This window comes from Rutilus rutilus (assembly GCF_951802725.1).
Source record: "Rutilus rutilus genome assembly, chromosome: 16".
Taxonomy (NCBI): domain Eukaryota; kingdom Metazoa; phylum Chordata; class Actinopteri; order Cypriniformes; family Leuciscidae; genus Rutilus; species Rutilus rutilus.
Window position 1 is genome coordinate 11,743,426 of NC_140224.1, and position 24,049 is coordinate 11,767,474.

The 24,049-nt window shown below is 35.2% G+C and overlaps 2 protein-coding genes across 5 annotated transcripts in view; one reads left to right on the forward strand and one right to left on the reverse strand.

Moving 5' to 3' along the window:
* The window catches only part of stat5b (signal transducer and activator of transcription 5b), a 29,171-nt gene extending 21,818 nt beyond the window's left edge, over nt 1-7,353 (reverse strand). For 3 of the 4 annotated variants that reach the window (XM_084435153.1, XM_084435154.1, XM_084435152.1), the window contains exons 1-3: nt 6,960-7,296; nt 2,651-2,786; nt 1,530-1,686 (exon numbers count right to left, since the gene is read on the reverse strand). In XM_084435153.1, coding sequence (XP_084291279.1) covers nt 1,530-1,686; nt 2,651-2,778 — 285 coding nt within the window. In that variant the 5' untranslated portion in view covers nt 2,779-2,786; nt 6,960-7,296. Of the gene's footprint in view, nt 1-1,529; nt 1,687-2,650; nt 2,787-6,959 lie in introns of all 4 variants that reach the window. The other variant, XM_084435155.1, reaches the window with a different exon arrangement.
* Nucleotides 7,354-10,105: 2,752 nt separating this feature from the next.
* Nucleotides 10,106-24,049, forward strand: part of oplah (5-oxoprolinase, ATP-hydrolysing) — a 59,857-nt gene continuing 45,913 nt past the window's right edge. Inside the window, exons 1-6 of the mRNA XM_084434782.1 lie at nt 10,106-10,245; nt 15,929-16,112; nt 16,277-16,468; nt 21,040-21,154; nt 21,693-21,816; nt 23,346-23,541. Of these exons, the coding sequence (XP_084290908.1) occupies nt 15,942-16,112; nt 16,277-16,468; nt 21,040-21,154; nt 21,693-21,816; nt 23,346-23,541 (798 nt within the window). The 5' untranslated portion in view covers nt 10,106-10,245; nt 15,929-15,941. The remainder of the gene's footprint in view (nt 10,246-15,928; nt 16,113-16,276; nt 16,469-21,039; nt 21,155-21,692; nt 21,817-23,345; nt 23,542-24,049) is intronic.

Below are 24,049 nucleotides of genomic sequence, written 5' to 3' on the forward strand. Positions count from 1 at the left end.
AATATAGCCTAAGTCGCACTGGACTATAAGTCGCATTAATTTAGAAATGTAGCCTATTTCACAAAAAAATATATATATAATAATAATAATAATAATAACAACAGTTCACCCTTACGGACGTGAGCGCTCTGAAAGCGGCACAAAAAGACTGCTTTAAAACTTTCACAGAGACCTCAGACAGAAAGCAAAAAGCCTGTCTTTAAATTGTATTTCGTTTTGTATTAATTGTATCTTAATTTTAATCAATGTTTCATCACCCAATTGCCTGGATTTAATAAGAAGTAAATATAATAGAAAATATTTAATCAGGACACGGAGGCGCGGGCGCGTGAACTGGAGCTGATTTCATAAATTAACCGAAATTCAGCGTATAAGGTAGCCTACTTGCCTCACAGACCTGAGACATAGAAAGCTTTAAATGTCTAATTTTAAACAGAACAATTCAAAACAAAAGAAAACTGACTGTTCTCTGCTTATGTAATTCGTAATGAAATGTGCATTTCTCTCTGGCGCGTTCACTAGGCATACTGCGAAGATCGAGTCAGCATTGTCAACTTCATCTTTGCACAGAAAACACTTGTTTATTATTAAACAATTAAAATGTCTCCTGCTATATTTTACATATTCATAATCATTAATTTTGGTTCTTAAAATCGGTTCTTTGTGACAGCTTTTAGGTGCTTTATTGGCAGCGCCACCCTTACATCGCATCAGCACCGTAAACATGGAGATTTTTTTCTTTTGGGGGGCTTTTTGTTTGTGTTCAGGCTTTCTCAGTTGTCTTTAGGCACGATATTACGAGTACCCTGCTAATAAAATTGCAAGTAAGCCTACACATTGGATTCACGTTTATTATTATATTTAATTATTTTTTATATATTTTTTATATTTTGTTGTATTTATCCGCCGCACCTTAAAGGCCGGTCCGTGAAAATATTGTCTGATATTAAACCGGTCCGTGGCGCAAAAAAGGTTGGGGACCGCTAATCTATCAGACTGACGAGTTTGTGACCGTGAGATCCACGTAAAAGAACGGCCGGTGCGAGACTCTCTCAGCGACACAGATTCCTAATGAACGAGTAAAATATAAAGTAAAGAGTTAAATAGAATAATCAAATGTATTGCCAAACTATTATATAATTGACCAATAACCAATAACCAATTGGGCAATCTACCCTAAATTCAAGGTCGTGATAAAATGGAGTCAGATAAAAGCTTAAATTAAATTCAATTACTTTGCCACACAGAAAGACAGTAACGTGCAGAGACCTTCACCCGTTCTATCGGAAACCGCCTTTGGGCCGATCTAGACGGGCTTACACCATCTAGCACAGTTGCCTTTTGTGAGATGTCACATTAAGTTTAAGCATTTTTCTTTATTGAGGGTCTATTGCAAGGAAATGTAAAACCATTTCAGAAATTCAGTTCTCTCCCTGTCCTCTGTACTTTTTCACAGGAAAGCAACCAAGAAACCCTAATGTTTCATCCTTGTTGGGTTTGCCTCATATACCTGCATCTGGTTCTCATACCTTCAGCTGTGTGGCATAATGGCCCAGTTTGATCTTCAGCAAGAAGCCATCTTCACCCATCTGATGCTCTGCCTTCCTCTGCAGCTCCTGGATCAGACCTTCCAGCAGACGCTTGGCTTTAAACTCGTCCAGCTGGTTCTCCAGGTCGATGGCATCCCTGCACACGACATAAACGTGCTTCAGTCCATTTCATGTCCTGCTACGATAGTACACAGACTTTATAGACCTTCATCAGGGTAGTGTTATATTCCTTTTTTACAGGAATGAAAACAAGGCTGTGAGGGTTAGAACAGTGTATTCAATGGACTGTACTGTTGTGAACTAATGAAACGCCATTCCGAAAAAAGAAAAACTCCATGAAACAGTTATAAGAGTTGTGAAAATTATGTGATCTAGGATTTTATACAGTGCGTGTCATTGTAAAGACTAGGGCTATAACGATACCCTCATGTCACAATTCGATACATATCACAATACTGAACTCACAATACGATATTATTGCGATACTCCAAGAAACATGATAAAAGGTTAACAAAAAATGTACTGGTGATTAAAATGCTAAATTTTATATTACAATGTGGGTTTAAATGAATAGGCTTGGACTTGGTGCTGGTAACCCAATGCACAGGACAATAGTGACACTAGAATAAAAATATTCATGATTCTGAAGCTGAAAATAAAGAATTATTTTAGAGAAATATGCTTTCACTCTGTCACTGACTAGATTTATTTAAAATAATGTAGGCCACTTTTTACTGGTAACAAGACATTTGGCATTATCAGGACCCACAAATATTCCACCATTGCATTATTATACATTATAGGCTATTCAACATTCTGTATAGTAGTTTAATGTAGTACTGACACTAAAACTCTGAAAACTTGGGTTATTTTTCATTTTGGTTGAACTATCCACGATGCATATTATCACTATACACGATACATATTGTTGCAGTTTTGTATTGGGATATATTGTGACACAAGATATTGTTACACCTGTAGTAAAGACTGTATGTCTATCCCTCACAGCCTGGTTTTCATCTGCGTTAAATTCAATATGGCATCTAACCTGGTCTATTACATATACAGAGATCTGAGCTTTTAGGGGAGGAGACACTCACCACGGCTGAGCCTCCAGCCACTGTGCCAGGTAGTGCCGCACCTCAATGGGGAAGTGCTGCCCATAGAGAGATTGCATCTGATGCAGGGCATCCCCCTGTAGCTGCTGTGCCTGAATCCACAGCGCCATTCCTGGCTCTGGACAGATAGACAGATGTGCGATTGCAACATTAAGAATAGTATGGAAACTGTATGCCACAATGATGAAATGCACTCGACTTGACCTTCTGTTTGACAAATGAACTGAAATAAATATCTTGTTCTTGACTGTGAAGTTGTGCCTGGAACATAAAACTAATGTACGTGTTCCACATTTCAGTTGTATCATTTGTCATGACGCAATGAAACATACTGAATTGTGTGGACGTCGTTTTTGGTGTCATACCAATCTGGCACTCATTATCCCCAGCCTATAATTCAATAAATCACTATGTGGCAAGTGTAATTAGCTATATTATTACTAAAATGTTATTTTGTGTGTTTTAGTGAAAATTTCAAAATGGAAGGAGCTGTCCACTGCAACCAATTGTTATTGTTAAAACGGCTGAATCTGACTAATCAGTTTTAAATATTGCTCATGTGCAGGATGTGAATGGTCATAATGCCCACAGAATAACTAGGCTATAAGAAGAATATGGGTAACCAAACAGTTGATGGACAATTCCATATACTATGGAAGTCAATGGAGTCCCATCAACTGTTTGGTTACGACATTCTTCAAAATATCTACTTTTGTGTTCAGCAGAAGAATGAAAATCATACAGGTTTGGAACAACTTGAGGGTGAGTAAATGATACAGAATTTTCATTTTCATGAAATCATATCAAAAATCACATATTGGGTTTTTGTTGAGGAAACCAAGGTGATGCCAACTTCCGAGCTGGCCTACAATAATGTGACATAACCCCAAAACCGTGAATCTTTCCACAGCAAAATCGGACGGTTAAATATAATTGTGGTAATCTGTATTATGTAACATACACTGCCTTAATACGTTGCCCATATGTTGCCTTGGCTTTTGGCTTGCTTAGTTGGGGACATTTAATATTCAACAATATTATTGATCTGCCTTACATAAGATGGACGATGACACAATTTTCTTCTAGAAACAAACTTTGTTGTATTATTTTCATGTTATCACTGTGAAGCTGCTTTGATGCAATCTGTATTGTAAAAAGCACTATATAAATAAAGGTGACTTGACAAAAATAAATAAATATTTTACTTCAGCATTGCGTGATACTATTTCAAAGTGATTTCAGTCATTTTGACAGATAATAAATTGTATATACCTGTGAAAACAAACCTGGAAAGAGATGTGAGGATTTGGGGAGAGAAAAAAGAGATTCTTTGTGCATTTATTAATGGCAGAAGAGACCACAAATGTGCAGTATATGTTGACATTTTTCATACTATTACAGCGAAATGCAAAAAGAAAAAAGAAAATAATCATGAGGAAAAGAATGCAGTGACTGACAAGAGCTCTTGCCATATATATTCTATGTCACGTTAAAATACCAAGTGTTACGTTATTCTCATCTTATTCTTAAATAAAACATGAAAGAAAACTGATAGCGCATTTAGTCAAACTGACGGTTAAGCTTTAGCCTATTTGTTAGGGCAACCTTATGATTTGAAATGATTAGTTTCAGTCTTTTTGAATGAAAGTTCCCCCAACTGGAAGTGCCACCCATAATTCAAAACGCAGTAAGCTCATCAGGAATAAGGTGGATACACTCACAATATAGAGGAAAAGTTATCATTCCACAAATTTTTCAAATGTGGAATTGGAATATATATATATATATATATATATATATATGTGTATATGTGTATATAATTGTTTTTTTAAGCCACTACACATACAGTAATCAACATTTATACCACTCAAGAGACAGTGCTGTGACAAAACATTGCATGACAGCAAATCATCTGCACAAAAAACGCAAAGTGAGCTTCAACAGCTACCCAACTTAAATACCTTTTTACAAACGCTGCAAAATCCTTCTTTATTTTGACCACCAACGGGCTGCAACCGTGTCCTAAATTGTTTGTCTTCCTTGCACTTTCTATGGCAAGCCGTTTTAACATTTATTCATTTAAACCGACTAGTCTCTATTTTCATGCTACTAGTACTTATTTTTTAGATACTAGTATCTATTCCATTAAGTACTAGTACTTATTCATTAGCTACTAGTGCTTATTGTTTAGGTACTAGTGCCTATTCTTTAGATACTAGTGCTTATTCTTTAAGTACTAGTACCTTTTTAAAGATACTAGTACTTATTCATTAGATACTAGTTCTTATTTATTAGATACTAGTTCTTATTTATTAGATACTAGTAGTTATTCATTAGGTACTAGTACTTATTTTTTAGATACTAGTACCTATTACTAGATACTAGTATGTATTCAATAAATACTAGTACTAAGTCATTAGATACTAGTACCTATTAAATAGATACTAGTACCTATTAAATAGATACTAGTACTTATTCATTAGATACTAGTACTTATTCATTAGGTACTAGTACCTATTAATTAGCTACTAGTACTTATTCAATAGATACTAGTACCTATTTATTAGACACTAGTATCTTTTGTAATTGTTACTAGTAACTATTCTTATTTTACTAGTCACAACTGCTTTTTTACTCGTCTTATGTTATGACTAGTCAGAACGGCCACTGGAGAGTTAAATTAAAAATCTTACTAGTAAAATAAAAAATCTTACTAGTAACATTTGGAATAAATACTAGTACGTAATAAATAGGTACTAGTATCTATTGAATAAGTACTAGTATCTAATTAATAGGTACTAGTATCAAATGAATAGGTACTAGTATCAAATGAATAGGTACTAGTATCAAATGAATAAGTACTAGTATCTAATGAATAAGTACTAGTATCTATTGAATAAGTACTAGTAGCTAATGAATAAGTACTAGTATCTATTGAATAAGTACTAGTAGCTAATGAATAAGTACTAGTATCTAGTAATAGGTACTAGTATCTAAAAAATAAGAACTAGTACCTAATGAATAACTACTAGTATCTAATAAATACGTACTAGTCACAACTGGAATACATATACTAGTCAGAGCTGAATAGTTGATATCTGAATGACAGATCCCCATAGAAGTCAATGAAAAAAAAATTGTTACTAGTAACAAAAGAATAATTACTAGTCACTATTGGAATAAGTACTAGTATTTAATGAATAAGTACTAGTATCTATTTAATAGGTACTAGTATCTAATGAATAAGTACTAGTCTCTAATAATAAGTACTAGTAGCATGAAAATAGAGACTACTCGGTTTAAATGATTAAATGTTAAAACGGCTTGCCATACACTTTCCCATTTTTCTGGTCTAAGTTAGTTTTATTCCTGTTGTTTAAAATGCCCGCGTCATCTCCGCATCACGGCAATTTTGCTCCGGCGTCAATCACCAAACTGTGTTTTTATCACACTAACTTAACTTACATATTTTGCGACAGCAAATAAAAATGAAGGCTATATTCAAATAAATTGATCATCTAAAATTTTCTTCAAAACGATTTTAATGCCTGTAGGATTACAATTTAATACTTTTTAATGCCATTTAAGGCCTTAATTATCGCAAAATCCATTTAATGCCCCGCGGAAACCCTGAATTACTTTATCATTTAGCCTAATACCATCACTGCACCATGGTAAATCACATGTAGGTTAACGTTACTCTTCCTGACGCCCAAAACGGGCCATTTAGGTTGCCAAATAAATAAGATTTGAGATACACGTTTTGATAAAACTAATATTACTTTGTTCTTTAAAAAATGTAGGCCTATTTGTTCGTATTGCTGTTTTTGAAGCAGACTATATTAAATTAGCACATACAATTAGCATCAACATAAACCTGTTGCTTTAACCTCAAAGGCTAACGTTAAGTTAACTGGAAGACAACAGGCAAACTGAAATTAAATATCCCAAAAATCATGTTTTACAATATGAAACACTACACTACACATTTATTTTCGATTATGACTTTGAGTACTCGTGGGTTGTTTAGTTAGCATTTGATTAGAAGTTAGCATTGGCAGCTAGCATTAGCTCAACCTTAAGGATCAAACATACAAACACAAGTGTTTCAAAGCGTCGCGTTAACATCCGATTCAGACAGTATGTACCTGTGCCATGAACGATTTAAAAGTGTATTAGGGTCCGGAAACATGGTGAATTATCACCCACGGGAGCAGTTTAACATCTGAAGCAGCTCAAAGCAGTCACATGAGAACAACTGAATAATAAAGGTGATAAAACATGTGCTCACATCATCAAAGGAGACCTGCAGCAGAAAGATGTGATGATGACTTGTGGATTTTCAAAGTTTGACAGCGTTTATCCATCCATGAGCTCCACTGCATAAAAATACACAACTACAGCAACTCTAAACTGAGTGGTGCAGGTATGACATCACTTTGTATGCCAAAACGCGGAAAAGAGTAAACATTTTAGCACTTCCTGTTCCATCGTCACGAAGTCAATTGGATTTTTGTTAAATGGCTGAAATAAGGTCTGTGGTGAACACAAGCTCAAGACACTTTCACGTTTTTATTCTACAACATAAAATACACCCCACTCGTGATTTTTTTTTAAAGCTGTTACGTGTCTTGAAAAGGGCGGTTGCTAACAAGTGGCTAAATGGGACTACAGAGGCTGTCGAAGAGATTAAACGTCATCACGCCGGTGAACTCCGCTTATAAACTCTTCCAACTCTAATGGTAACTTGAATTGTAATTTCTGTAAAAGTAGTATTGAGTCAATTGATCATCTTTTTTTTAATTGCTCCCTTGTTAAAGAATTTTGGTTGGAACTGTCAAAACTCCTTGTTTCAAAGCTAAAATTAGATATTGAATTTGTATTGGGTGATGTAATTTGTTATTTTTCTCATTGTAGTCATAAAATAGAATATATTGGAAACATATTTATTTTATTAGCAAAATTTTTTATACATAAGTGTAAGTTTTCTCTTAAAGTACCCAAATTATATAATTTTTTATGTGAATTTAACTACTTTATTAAGACGTTGAAAAAAATTAACAACAAAAAAAGTGTCAAATTTTTTAAATTATATGATCTTTTATTGAGTGAAGTGTAATTGGATTAAAAGGTTTTTTTTTTTGGTTTTTTTTTTTGTATTGTCTTCCTTCTTTGTTTTGTCATCCACTGCCATTTCATTGTTATGAATGTTCAATTGTATTATTATTTGTTATTTGATTGTTCAACTGCAATAAAAAAAAAAAAAAAAACTCTTCCAACTCTTATAGACTGGAAGGAAGCCTGGTTGTTACCTCATAAGTATTGTATTTCAAATAAGACTAAGGAAGTTCATTTTAAGATCTTACATAAAATATACCCAGTGAATGATACTGTTGCAAAATATATGGATGTTGACAGTTCTTGCTCATTTTGTGGGAATAAGGATGAAACACTGATCCATTTATTTTTCCAATGTGAAAAAACTCAAAACTTCTGGAATAGGTTATATCTTCATATTGGCAAGCACCTTGATTCTTCCAAATCCTTTCAATTAAAGGATATAATCTGTTACTATAAAGAAGATAAAGCTAGTAGGCTACTTCAATTAATTACATTGTAATTTTTTATTTATTTTTTTGGAAAAAGTTTTATTCACAAGCAAAAATTCTCTAAATCGCAGCCTACTTTTCCGCATTTCTTAATTGAAATTGATACATTTCTGAAGTCTCTAAGGTTGATTAAAAACAAGAAAAGTGACAGATTCTTGAAATATTATGATGATATTTTTGACAATACCACTGATGCATAATGTTTCCTCTGTGTATGTCTTTTATTTTTTTATATATTTTTTTATGTGAAGCTTTACATATACTTGATATAATTTAATTCCTGTAGAAGTTCTATTTGTTCTGTCCTTTATATCTGCTTGTTATCTGATACATATTCAAAAAAAAACAAAAAAAAACTCTTCCAACTCAAACTTTCTGGGAAAATGAGTTGTAGTAGCCAATTGTAATAATATTTCATAATATTACTGTTTTTACATCAAATATGATCAAATATGCAGAAGAGAATTATTTCAAAAACATAAAAAATCTTACTGACCCCAAACTTTTGAGCAGTAGTGTACAGAAGTGCATTTACTATAATTAAGCTAGTTTGTGCAATAAATTTTTTAATTGATTGTTAAAATGGATTGTGTTATGTTCTGTAACTGTTGTTAATAAGTCTGTCAGGAAAAAAATATGTGCGAAAGTTTTACCTTTACTGGTACACATCTGTAACTGGCAGCCCTTTACAGTGGTTTAACTATACAGCAACCCTACACATGAGTAATTAGGCGAGTTGAGAGTACAAATCACAAAATCTTTTAGTGGTGACAAAATATTCAGATTTAGCATATTAATGATGCATTCACCTCATTAACTATATGGCACACTGGTCTCCCCTATTGGACAGTATGTCAAGTGCATGCTTTTATTGGTATCGGGATCAATATCGGTGATACTGGCCCTGTAGCCTATTTGCTTGGTATTGGATCGGAACCAAATTTTGCAGTATTGCACCCCTCTTTTTTTTTAAATGTATTTTATTTCTATCATCTATTCACTGGCTGCCTCTTAAATTTGGGAATTACTTTAATTTACGAATTTACTTGTTTTTAAAGCACTACACTGTAATGTATTGTGGCTCCATAATAAGTCTCTGCTGAAAACACATATGTACTTTGAAATTAGAATTTAGATTATCTTTTCTGACACTTTTTTTTTGGTAGAGTTTATATTGTTTTGTTAATTTGCCTGTTGATGGGTTAAATGTGTTATAACAAATAGTAAATGTGCTATACATAACACATTTAATTTAGTCGAGTTATTTTATTTTCAATGAAATATAAATGAAATATAATTAATTTAGTTAAATAGCTAGTCGTTATAATGAATAATGCATTAGTAGCCTAATTAAAAATAGACTAGGTACATTAAAAAGACATCTCCGAATAAATAGGCCTAGTCAATTAATCAGTCCTTCTGCAACTGTGTCAATCCTTTTAAAGTTGTTTAAATAACGCAATGGTTAGTCAATTTAATGTGTAGCTAACAGAACAGGTTTTTATTGGTCAGATTGATAACATTAATCTAATAAGCAGTTACTTCAACACAGACATTAAATAGGCCTATACAATACATTAACATAGGGCATTATGCATACATAGCACAAAAGGGGGCAAATACACAAAAAACATTAATGTAACCGAGTTAAATTAATATAAATATCTTCTTTTGTGTTCCGCAGACGAAATAAAGTCATACAGGACTCGGTTTGGGACAACATGATGAACTAAGGATTCGCCTTTCTTCTTGAGCAATCACGCGCCATAACTATCCACCGCCCCCTGGCCTCAGTCACGTGATATATCTCAGAAGGCGGAGACAGTGTAGCAGAAAGAGGTGGTACTAGTACTGATCCACTGAACTTCTCAATGTCGAAGCGGTGAAGTGTGGCTTCATATTTGTAAACAGTCAGTGCAACGCGAGAGGAATCGTCTATTCGTTTCTTGTTTCACTAGTGCTTCAAGTGTAAGTAGCCTACAGCAGAACATGCTCATGTTGTAATTGCCTGATTGTTCATGTATGCAATGCATTTACTGACAGAAACATTGCAACACGTGTACTATATTGTCAGTGATCTTTAGCCTAGTTAAGGTTTAAAGGATTCTGCTGCCCTTTAATCTTTAGTCTAATGTGCACCTATTTATAACAGCTGAGCATCTGCAGACAGCACAGCGTTCAGACAGCGTTTTATCATAGAATTTAAATGTTCATTTATTATTTGCATATGCACGTTCTAATTTAAAATGATAGTTCAAAAAATGTTGTTCCAAACCTGTATGATTTAATTTCTTCTCTTCTTTTTGCCAAGAGGAGGAAGAATCTTTCTCTCACTTATTTTATTTCTGTTCTTCTTACACCAAACATGTCAGCATCCTTATTTCTTGTGATATTTCTGTCATTAATGTTGTGTTTCACTGATGTTTCTGGTAGTGATGGGCTGGCCCGGTAAATATGACATTTATTTTTTTACTATTGTATTATTGAGACAAATAACAAGTTTGCAGTAATGCAAAGATGTCAGTATTTAATTTAGTAAAAAATATTAATTTAATTTGAAAACACAGTGCATTTAGTTGTTGTTTCTAGTTTGAGTTGAGAAATACACATTTTAGCATTATCACTAATCTGTGTGTGCATTTTACTTGAGAACCAAGCAAGTTGACTCATGAAACCATTTGTTTATTATATCGCAAGCGCAATATTGACCTCAATAATCACAATATGACATTTTCCCCAAATCGTGCAGCCCTACTTTTCAGAATTTTTTTTTTTTTGTATCATTGTCATGTGTCTTGTGAACTAGTCATTCAGCTTTTGACCAATAGTGATTTGGCATGTCCTTAGTATAGCTGGAGGGCCTTAGAATTGTGTGTGTGTGTTCCTTTGGAGGGTGTGGTAGTCAGGTAGGGGAGGGGGAGCCATGAGCTTCAGTGCCCAGGGGCCCCTGGGGGGAAACTAATCCAGCCTTGGTGATGGGAGAAACACGCTTGTGACGCCTGCTGGTCAAAACAGTGTAAATGCAACAAAAACTCATGCCAAACATGCATAAAAACAGCTTTTACAAACCCATTGCAAATGTTTTATTGAAAGTATAATCTATCAGATGCAATTAACTGATCATTTAATAACGTTAAATTTTAAGTGTCTGTAATATGTAGGGTTGCCCTCGACTAAAGATTTTTCTAGATTAAGTCAACGATGCTGACTCGTCATCTCCGCTGTTGTGGCTGCCTATGCAAGTTTTTTACAGATTACATTCTCTCAGAATATTTGTTTGGTTTATTTAAAAGTAGACATTTCAAGCTTTCTATAGATATAATTCTCATGTCTGTGAGGCAAGTATACCCTGTGTTTCGGTAAATTTTTTGCGACGCGCTCAAGTTCAGGGAGAACGAGACGGCAGAAAGCACATCCTTGTATGTTTTAATTATTTGACAAAACCATATATATATATATATATTTTTTCTTCTTCTGACTAATACAATTTTGGTCGACCAAACCTCTTCTAGTCGACTAACGATTAGTCAAATATTAGCGGGCAGCCCTTATTTGATCAATTTTCAGGGCTTGTTTTGTTCGTTCTATGGATGGGTCAGCTAAACAGAGACTATTAAATACTATTATTCATTTTAATTATTCAAATACCTCATTAAAACGTTTACAAATGTATAAAACTCCTCAGAGATCAGGAAATAGACACTTAATACTCTTCAGGTAATCGACATCATAGACATAATAAATACATAGACACCCTATTGGCCGCTTTGAAACGTTGCTATGTTGTGTCCGCCATATTGCTGAGGGCAAGACTGCGCTGTAAACAAATGCAAGTAAAGGGGTGAGCTGCGGTTTTTTCTGGATAAAAACAAAACTAACGTTTACATTTATCAACCAATTTCAGTGGTTTGTATGTGGTGTACAAAAAGTTCCACCTCTAGTTATTTAAAATCTCGATAGTTAGACTTATAAAATATTTTTTTAATAAGGAATTGTCAAAGCTCAGGCTTGTCATGTATTTGGCTTTTTATTCTTGGATAAGAATTGTGAAAATACATTGTTAATTTTCACATTAAATGAAATAAAGATTTCTTATTGTAGAAAAAGCCTGTCTTTGACCCAATTTTAGCAATAACAAAGATAACTGATGGATCCTTTATGGTAATGTTAGGGGTTAACAGTTTAGGACCCAAGGACCAGATGTTTGAAAGAAGACCCGGAGTCAGAATTATAAAAAATTGAAGAAAAGTTTTACTGAAGATAGTTTGCAATTTCATCAGCAGAAGTCAGCTTCAAGACTCACACAGGAGTTCGTAGGCCGCCCCGCTTACAGTTACAAAGATCACAGCAGTTATACCATTTCCAAGGTCTAAGCTACGTCATTGCTTACAGGTTGAATGATTCTGATTGGCTAAGAAATTGATAAACATAGTAATTTTCCACACATATACAGATAGACAGAAGCATATCTCCATAGATTATGCAGCTGACACTCGGACCCTGAAGTCAGGCATGTCGTGACCTTCCAGGTCGCAGATTTGGGTTGCTGGGCGCCAGCATGTCCAGAACAACAACTCAGTCAATCTCCAATAATGCCAGTGGTTCCTTAACCTGTAACCAAGAAGACTAACACACACACACCAACACACAGCTTTTCCAAGGTTGGATTTGACCAGACTCTAACTATAAACAGGAGCCTCGTCTCAAAACATCAAGATAACAAGTTTTTTCTCTCAAGGATAGGAAACTAAGGCTTAACTGAGAAATGGTCCCTTAAACTATAGACTTCAATGACCCCTATGTGTTTTAACATGTTGAAGACCTTTCTCAGACACAAAAAAAACATTTCCTTATTTAATTTCTTGAAGCCGGGTTAAATGAGCAAGCACTGTTACTGCATTCAGATATCAAATACTGACATTAAAGAATACATGAAAAGAACATTTCAGTGATCACACTGGTAACTTCTATAACAAAGTAAAATCTCCAGAGAAGTCATTCAACTCATTTGATATTTAGAAGGAAAAATATTGATTAATACCTTGATTATAATCACTCATTACATATACATTGAAGCAGCAGTGGATTCCAATCCACCCCCTTCAGTAATACATATATGATATGGTACAACTACAGTGCAATGCAAATAGTAAATATATAAAGTGAGAAGTAATAGTAAATAGTTTAGTGTATAGTCAATAAAATAAACAAACAGTATACAGCAAATAAAATGGTAACGAATAGTATAATTATATAATATCATAAGTACAATAATTTAATAATAATATATTGATAATAGCATATAGTTTATGTATATATTATAATAATAGCAATAGAATATGAAATATCAATTACATAATATAGACAATAAAAAATAATAAGTTAAATAGTGACTAGTGAATAGTACAATAATTTAACAGCATAACTATAATAGATTGATAATCGCAAGTGGTATAATATTATAATAACAATAATTATAATAACAGCAAATACAATGTAAAATCAACTGCAGAATGATATAGACAATAATAAAAATAGTAAATGAAATAGTGACTACCCTACCTACCCGAAACGAGTACTTGTCATAAAAGTCGGTTTTAAGAAAATGAGATGAATATTTCGATTTCAGGAAATTTACTTTATAAAATAAAATATTATATAAGCTAAAACTATAATATAAATCATGTCAACTCATGTCTCAACTTTCACAGCTAAATTAACTAGCGACATCGCTAGCTATTTTAGTCTGACTCCGGTGGCCAACTAACATTACTATTACAAGTTATATAATGACCAAATACAACCAGAAACAAATGTTCAGTCTTGCTTGTAAAAAAGGTAATTCCCCATGACCTGTTTTCAATTGTGCGGCAATTTGTACAGCCCCAAGCAGCACATGAAGCAGGCATTTTTCTCAATTCCCATTATGAGAGGAATTGGAAAGTTGCCCTCCGCAATATGGCGGTGCCGTTGACGTACGATTAAGGTTGGGTTTTATCCGATACCAGTACCTACTCGGTATTTTTTAAACAGTTCCGGTGCTTAAGCGGTTCTTGAACTGGTACTTAAGAAAACAAAACCGCACACACTTTATCAAAAAAATAATACCTGTGTGTGTGTGTGTGTGTGTGTGTCCAAACTGGACACAATATTAACTTAAATCTTTAAAGATTTTCTGATTTCTGATTAAATGAAAAATTGTGCCGTTTAATAGGCTACTGATGTAGCCTAAAACACTTAAGTTAAGATACAATTTTTGTCTTCTCATATTATGACTTTTACTTTAAAACAGAGAAATATCTGACACTGAGCAGAAATATTTAACACACACAGTAGCCTATAGCCTCATATAAATATACTTGATATACTTCATACTTGATATGCAAGATTTGCAGTTGGCATTAAAATACTAGACTTACTATGTCCACCACGACACTGGCAGCTGAACTTGAACTTTCGTCAAGCGTGTCAGAGGTTTTGGGTTCTAATCCGCATTCGTACAGTTTTTTTTTTTTTTTTTTTTTTTTACCGATTATGCTCATCAGTGGTTGTATATCAAGCAGGGACACGTTTGTGTGCATTATATTTTGTGATTTCACCGGAACAAATAGAGAGTCTCCGCAACGGATTGAAGCGCGTGTCCGAGTGAAGACAGTGCGTTGTGCGCGAGCCAAAAAAGAAAACACTGTATCAGCGCCTTTGATCGCTAGATCGTCTCTTATTTAACAAGCGAACGAAATGAATGCTCTGCTGGTTAACTGGAGATGTTTTATTATTGGAACATTCGTGCCGCGAGATATTTTATAGGGGGCGTTAAAAAAAGTCAGGCACCGAAAGTTTCGTTCTTATTCGGTCTCGTTACTACCGTTTACGTCGGAACTGGTTCCCTATTGGAACCGGGTTTCGGTACCCAACCCTACGTACGATCCAGCAGCACATAGGGCGTCTATGTATTTATTATGTCTATGATCGACATAGACACTTGTTCAATGATTAGCCTACTGAAATCACATGACTTTGGCAGTTTGAAACACACCCCGAACCACTGATTCGAAACAAAAGATTCGTAAAGCTTTCATGAAGCTTCATGAAGCAGTGTTTTGAAAAAACGTTATCATCACTAGTTTCTTGCAATAAGGAGCTAGATGATGTCATAGACTTCATTTGTATGATGGGCAAATGCCACATTCACAAAGCAAGATACCTTAAATTTAAACCCAACCATAAAGTATTTGCTTTGGATTTGTTTAATATCATTTAAAAAAATCGAAATGGTATTTTTCCCCTCTGTATTCTGCTACTTGTTCTTGATTTCTAATGTTGTTTTTTGTTGAAATGTATGTTTTGCAAGAAAGAAAACCAAAGAAGATATTATCAATTAAATAATGTTTTTGTCCACTGAATGAAAAACAGAGTAGCTGAAAAAAACGAAAGAAAGAAAACCAAAAGAAGATATCAATTAAATAATGTTTTTGTCCACTGAATGAAAGACAGAGTAGCTTCTTTTGGGTTTCACTGAAGAAAGAAATCAATTGTGAGTAAATTAATGAAGGCAGAATTTAAATTTTGGGGTTAACTATCCCTTTAAGTAAGTTTACTAAATTTTGAGATCCAGCCAGTGTGTCACTTTTAAATGTTGTGTTCATTGCAGTCTGTGTCCCAGCATGGCTGAAACTAAAGGGAAGTTTGATTTTGCGATTGATCGGGGAGGAACCTTTACGGATGTGTTCGCCCGTTTGCCCGATGGTAGAGAGAGAGTCCTAAAACTGCTGTCACACGACCCCCAGAACTACAAAGACGCCCCAACTGAGGGGATTCGGCGAGTACTGCAGGAGGTGAGGAGAAAACCTTAACATATTTGGATGTATTTTTGGATGTTTTTTATGGTTATGGATTAGATCTGGGGAGGATAGTTTAGAATGTAGAGAACAGAAGTCTGCACATCACTGAAGTATTGCATAAAAGTCCACTTTGTCTGTTGGGTTTGTTTATTGAACAGGAAACGGGGCAGAGCTTTGCTCGAGATCAGCCCTTGGACACTTCTCAGATTGGCTGGATTCGGATGGGCACCACAGTGGCGACTAATGCCTTACTAGAGCGACAGGGTGAGAGAACAGCACTACTGGTGACACGCGGATTTCGGGACCTTCTACATATCGGCACGCAAGCGCGACCTGACCTGTTTGATCTGGTGAGTAAAAATGATGATGTAAATTCATCCCAGAGACTTGGTGTTGTCTAGAAAGGGGTCTTTATAAGAGCTGAACCTTTGAATGATGAATCATTCACTCAACAGATTCATTCAAACTCACAACAGTTCTTTACATCATGATACTTTATTACAATGGGCATGTGCACCCAAGATACTCGAGAAATGCTTTTCAAGCATGACAGGTCTGTTACTGGGCCTTACACTATGTTGGGAATTTCTTTTCCTTCATCGAAGCAAGACCAGGAGACTTGAGCTGGATCTTATAAGCAGAAGAGATTTATTCTTCCGAGTCTGTAGTTCATCAAGTCTGACTCAAACATTATACATTAGGTTATATACCTTCCAAGGGGGAGGGACTTTTGGAGGTGGAGACAAACTCAAACAAAGCATGCAAATGTAGGGATGAATCTTTCAGTGATTTGATTCTATCAAGTGAAAACCGGTTAGGCAGGTTATCTGGCTGCTCAACAATCCGGCCCAATCAGCATAACACTATCATTCAAATTGCATAGACGCTAATCCCATCAGTCTGAGTGAAACTGGGACTCCAAGAGCCATTAAAGACAATAAGGAGAAAACAGGAATTGCAGCTTTGCTGAGCAGAATCATTATCTTAACCTTAAAAGCTAAATGCAATATTCTTTACCGTGATGTTATGTATGGAAGCATATTTGAAATAGATTCTTAAAATTTGTTATTCTTCAACTACTATGTAAGAGTTTTTATTCCTCTGATGGCAAAGCTGAATTATCAGCAGCTATTACTCCAGTCTTCAGTGTCACATGATCCTTCAGAAATCATTCTAATATGCTGATTTGGTGCTCAAGAAACATTTCTTATTAAAATCAATGTTGAAAACAGTTGTAACATGTTCAGTTTTGGTTTCGTTTATCTGTGTTCTGTTCCTGTTTTACCAGCCTGAGTTCCTAGGCCCCGTTTACATGTACATGGTTATTTTGAAAAATGGAGACATTTCCCTTCGTTTGTGCCCTTCGTTTACACGCAAACGGAGAATTCGCCTCTGAAAACGATTCTTTCTAAAAACTCCGGCCAGAGTGGAGATTTTGGAAAACTTCGTTTGCACGTTTGTATGTAACTGAGAAAAACGGCAGCCGACGTCACAGTATGCGATAGAACTTGCATCTGCGTCAAAAGTGCGACCTATTGTTCAAAAGAGAAAGAGGAAGTGATTTGTTGCTGTTGTTGCTATTTTCGGGATTCTGATTGACTAACGTGGGCTTGAGCTTCTCGTTACACTGCCACCTACAGGTTTGGCATGCTCTTGACGGCATATATACACTGGTTCGTGTAAACGAACACTTTTCTGAAAACTGACAAATGTGCACAATGTTATTTTTGAAAACGGAGAGGGTGAAATGTCCGTTTATGAAAATAGCCGGCCACGTGTAAACGCAGCCCTAGTTAGTTTCCTTGATTGTTAATTAGTCCCTCACACCTGTTACTGTTCAGTTTGATTACTTTCCCCGTGTATTTAAGCCCTGAGTTTCTTTCTGTTCCTTTATCCGGCATCGTCTTAGGCTGGCCACACACTTTTTTAGATTGAAAGATTTTTAGCCCGATGTGCAACCCTCAATGATCTGGTGGATGTGGCCCGATTCAAGGCTTTTCGCAACCGACTTGTCCAAAAAATCCTCAATTGAGTGGCGTCATTACAATTATTTTACTGTTCCCGATTGTGTCGGAGCCCGCACAATCCCAAATCGTAAGCCTCTGAAGTAATACCCGCGCTAGCCAATGAGAGCTAGCCAGCTTCACCAACCGGATGTTGCGCAAACATGCCACGAAAGTGGAGTATTGAGAAAAACAATGATCTTTGATATTTTTTATTTAGACTGCATTACCTATTTCGACCACTAGCTTTCTACAGTCATTCTTACAGACAGCACCTTTAAGACAAACCATGTACAAATTCATAAGTCAACACCATTTCTGAGTATTTTCTCCTTAAAACTGCAGTGAACCAAAGACCTGTTTGAAAGTCAATGACTGGATCTCTGAGCTGCTGCGAGTGATTGGAGGCGGTGCTAATTTGCATATTTATAGAACCGCATATTCATAGAGTTACATTCAAGCTATTTTAAGGCATGAATAATTTAAAAAAACATTTAAATATCATGTCATTTTGGTGATCAAAGATGAGTATTAAGGGATAAAATGATTGACTACACTAGGAAAAGGGAGCATATTACCCCAGTTTTGTCAAAACTGCACTGCACTGGTTTCCGGTTATCTATCGGATTCATTATAAGGTGTTACTCTACGTTTATAAAGATGTCCATGGCCTGGCCCCAGAATATATTACTAATTTAATTCATATGAATTCTTGTAGACCTCAACGATCACTTAATTGTTTACTTCTCGCAATTCCTAAAACTCATTTGAAAACTAAAGGGGATCAGGCTTTTTCTGTTGCCGACCCAAAGACTGTGGAATACCCTTCCACCTGACATTAGATCTGCACCCTAAATAATATTTTTAAATCTCGATTGAAAACACATTTGTTTTCTATGGCTTTTAAATTTTTACAATTTTGCCAGTTGTATTTTGTTTTATTATGTCTTTTCCTTGCTGCTTTTTGTTATTTTTGTTTGTTTGTTTTTGTTACTATTGACTGTTGTCTTGTGTTCTGTTTTATTATTATTTGCTATTATCTGCAGACTGCTTTTAACTGTACAGCCCTTTGGTCTACTTTGTAGTGGAAAGGGCTCTAGAAATAAACTAGACTTGAGACTACAGGGGGACTTTAAGATTAGAAAATCGTCTAGTCCCAGACCTTAGTTAAATTCTCCTGTGATCTCCTGAGTTTTAGTTTGTGGATTAAACAAAAACTGTTTTTGTTTTCTACTCCTTCGTCATGTGCATCACATTACAGCCATTCGCGTCAACAGTGTGCTGCTTAATACAGTGCTTTGCAGACACCGTTATCATTTTTTTTTGGTATTCTTTGATGAAAAGTTCAAAAGAACAGCATTTATTTGTAGAAGAAATCTTTTGTAACATAAATGTTTTTACCTTAACGTTTGATCAATTTAATGCATAATTGATGGATAAAAGTATTAATTTCTTTAAAGTAAAAATAAAAACGTTTACTCACTTTCCAATCTGAATTCATTCAGTTGCTGTTGGTCAGCAGGTTCTAAGAGTTAATTCTCACTCAAATACTTTCTGAATTTGAAATGGCATAATACTCATACTATTTCTGCTATTATTTAAAATGATATATGTAAGTTGTATGCTACTATACTCTGAATCCAGCCACCAACTCATTCAGTATTTGTTCAGTCGGTCCAACCATGGAAATTCTCCTGCATAGACCATACTCGAATGCTACTAGCTTGTGCAATGGACAGAATTTACAGGCAGGAAAAAAAGTCATAGGCTTAAAAAGTAAGAGACTTCAGTAAACAGAAGTGAACGAGAACAATCTTAAAAGATTTGTTCGAAAACACCGATTCCTTCACAAATAGTGGTGAGTAATAGTAATTTAACAGCATACTTATAAGCGACTGACCCCTTACAGTTATCCAGGGTTAAGAGTTTTGCTCAATTGTATAAGGGCTCAGGGCTCACCCCTTGCATCTTTGAATCATTTGCCGCTACTATGCCACACCACCTCGAGTGAATAAAAGATTAGTGGGAGGGATGATAAAAAGTGAGTTGGAGATGGAGAAACAGACCTGATGTTACTAGTGACTAGTTACTAGTTTGAATGGCTGAGTCCAGAAACATACGTTACACAACTATGCAAATGCCGACATGAGTTCTTGGCCAATAGAGTAGGTATTCCTACAAATGTCTGTGCCATTAAAGTGCCTGTCTCATTATTCGGGTACGTTGTCCTTCAAACTGTCCATCTCACAAAAAACACTTCTTTCTTTTTTTATCAAAAAAGACTTTTTGTCCCAAAAAGTATTTAAAAAAGTTTTGAGTCAAATGTTACAACTGTTTGTTTTCTATAGTAGAGTAAAATTCTTAAATTGGAATAATGTTTGTGTATTCTTAATTGTAAAATTCCAGTATTATATTTTTGTAAAAGCTCTTGGCTAAAAGGGGAACATGATGAAACCACACTGATTTATAGTCTGGCAAGGGTCAACTATATAATGAAGTTAAATCTTAACAGAAAGTTTTAACTCTGTTCTCAGGACAAGGGTATCCATTTGGGAAACACAGTATATTGGAACCATACCAGTTTTTGGTCAATATTGATGTTGTAATGATGTTGCAGGTTCTCCGGTTTCCCCCCACCTCTTAAAACACAGTAGTTTTTGCACAAAAACAGTTTTTTTCAGAGAAAATCAAAGTACACACTGGAAATGCAGCTGTATGAAACCCCAGAAGAGAATGAATGATAATACTAAATTAGGTTAGTCTTTTAACAGTGTTTCATCTCACCACTGAAAATATGTTCACCACTGAAAAACTGTTCACAACCAACAATGCTTTGATGAAATTCCAAGATAATCAAGATCATTTTGTTGTTGTAGGGGCTGCGTGTGAGTGTTTCAAAGTGTGTGTTGTTGTTTTAGGAGGTGTGTATGCCGGATGTGCTGTACGAGGAGGTGATTGAAGTGGAAGAGAGGGTTATTCTCAGACAAGATTCCTGTCAGCTTCCCAGAAACGAGCCCAAACGAATAGTAACAGGTGACCAACATGTCAACATCTACTACATATGCCTCATTTTAACAGGTCATATCATGGGGGATTAAGGTTTTCTTGATCTTTTGTGGTAAAAGACTTTGTATATAAGGACTATTCTACATCAAATGAATTCTATCACAAACGATGTATTGTTAGTTTTGGAGGTCAAAACATTATCCTCAGTGCAGAAAGGCAATTATTGAAACTGAGCTGCAAAAACTATTTGGTCTGAAATTCCACAACTTGTCACAAAAATGAATGCATTAACATTAATATCTATGATGCCGATTCAGAACCATTGTCAAGGTTATTACAGAGGTAAATTACCTCTAGACATAGCAACAGAAATGGCATGTATAATTCATATGGTCAGAGAGAGAGTGTAAAATGGCCATTAAAGCTATTTGGAGTGTAAGAAACCTTGGCTAACATTGTATGTTTATGTCATATGAAACTCGTTTTGTCGGTTTATACAATCTCAGAAAAGTATCACTAATGTCAACTGCATTAAATCTAAGCATGGAATCTCTGTTTCTCTCAGGCAGTACTGGAGAAAGTCTTGAGGTGTGGCGTGAGTTGGATCTTCAACGTGTTGAGCAGGATTTGAGACGTGTGCAATCTAAAGGCATCAGAAGTCTGGCGGTGCTGCTACTGCATTCTTACACGTTTGTATATAGATCATTATATCTTCTGTATTTATTACATGGCTCTCTGGAATATGTTTTTTCTATTTATTTCTTAATAATGACTGTAATCCATAGCAGTGCTGTATATCGGAACCGCTCACCTGATTAACACAAAACGGCACTACTGTCTTGTTTCATACAAACGGAACTGGTGCCGTTATGCATTTCATTTATATATTATATTGCAAATTAAATTGGAGGACTTTAGTATTGAAGGGGCCATGAATTAAGAATCAAATTTTCCTTGATCATTTGACATTTATAAGAGATCAATGTACTATCACAGATAATGCCCATTACCAGTCTCTCAAATAATTTATTTTTATTTTATTTTATTTATTGGTTTTAATTAACTTTTTTTTTTGTTCAGAGACAATTCACAGTATGCTGTAACAATATTAGCTTAAATTGTTGTGTGATTTTAATTTAAGCATTTTTAGAATATTGCACTCTCTAATAGTACTCAACAAGGAATTCCAATATTGTACGGTATGGATTTTAATCTACCACCTTTTTTAATCTAAATTTAGTGTAGCAATCACCTCTTGAAGATGAACTTGTTAAGATAGTAGCAGTAGTATAACGTGTTATGAGTTGTTTAAGAGGTGATGGAGCAAGACAATGTAATATCTAATATATCAACGTTATATTTGCCATAGTTAAAATATAATCTTTTAACTTTTGAAAATTGTATAAAGTAATTTTACAGTGGTGTGGTGATACGATTTTGTTTTCTAAAGTGTTTGTTTTTTAGAGACTTTGCAAAAAATTCATAATAGTACAGCTTGCCTGTTGTAATACAATAGGAAAATGTGACGGTATCATGGAGTACATAATATAACTTTGCCTGCTTCATTGCTTTTTTGATTTATAATCAATTTAAATTGCCTAATATTATAATTTACTGTTCCTACAATTTCTGCAAATTATTGTCAATAATCACACCTACTGTAAGTATTTAAAATGTTTTACCACTTTCACTGTCTCACCCCTCATTCTAATCTCAGGTAGTGTAATAAAACATTTACATTACACTACCTGAGATTATACTGAGGAGTGGGACAGTGAAAGTGGTAAAACGTAAACAATTATTTTTTTATAATATAATATAATTTTACCTGCAAACAGGCCTGTTGGTCTACTAGTGTAACCGGTATGCTGATTCATCTGCAAGAACCACTAAACAACATAAACACTGCAAGGTGCAGGATCTTGCAATGCAGTGTTATGAGAAGATACCTGAGAGCCAAAAGGTGGACAAGAGAGAGTTATTTGATTATTATCTGTGTAAGAATGGCTCACAAATACTCATGACTTGGTATAAAGAGGGAGTGAAAGTGGCCTGTGCACTGAGCCCTGTGGAACACCAGTTTAGTAGTTGGTGTGGAGATGAAATTTCCTAATGCCCAATGTGCCATTATATCAAACACTGAAATAATTAAAACACACAGAGACATTTGATTATATTGATTGAAATCATATTTATCATTCCTCATTGTGTGTTTCAGATGGGCGGCTCATGAGAAGGCTGTGGGGTCTTTGGCGAAGCGTCTTGGTTTCACTCAGGTGTCTCTTTCCAGTGAGGTTATGCCTATGGTGCGAGCAGTGCCTCGTGGGTACACTGTTTGTGCTGACGCCTACCTCACACCAAAAATACACCTTTACCTCACTGAATTCACTGCAGGCTTTAAAGGAGGCTTGAAGGTATGTGCGTGTGTTGCAGCAAGCAATTTCTGAGAAACATTGTTGAATACTGTCGATACTTGAAATCAAGCCTATCAAACACACCCCTCCCTTCATTGCTCCATCCCCAAAATGCACAAACACGCAATGGAAGAGTGGATGACGAATGAATGACAGGAACAACAAATTTACATACTGCACTGTACACACGATTATATACAAGCTAGAGTCGCCAGCAGCACACCAGCTCCAGACAAACAATAACACTCAAAACTGGCCTGTTACTATAGCTGACATTACAACAACAGTGTATCTGGGTTCTGTGAAATTTAGCAAAACTGATGTAACTCAAGTATGGAGCAGAAACCATCCATTTTTCATGCCTTCCTGCTTAGGTGTCTCCTACGCTGGAAACCTTTTCTAATGTTTTCTAAAGTTCTTGCCTGATCATAAACCTTCTTTTTCCTGTTATATTCCTCTGACCTTTTCTCTTTTGTAATGTCTCTCAGCCATCTCTCTTTCTGCAGTT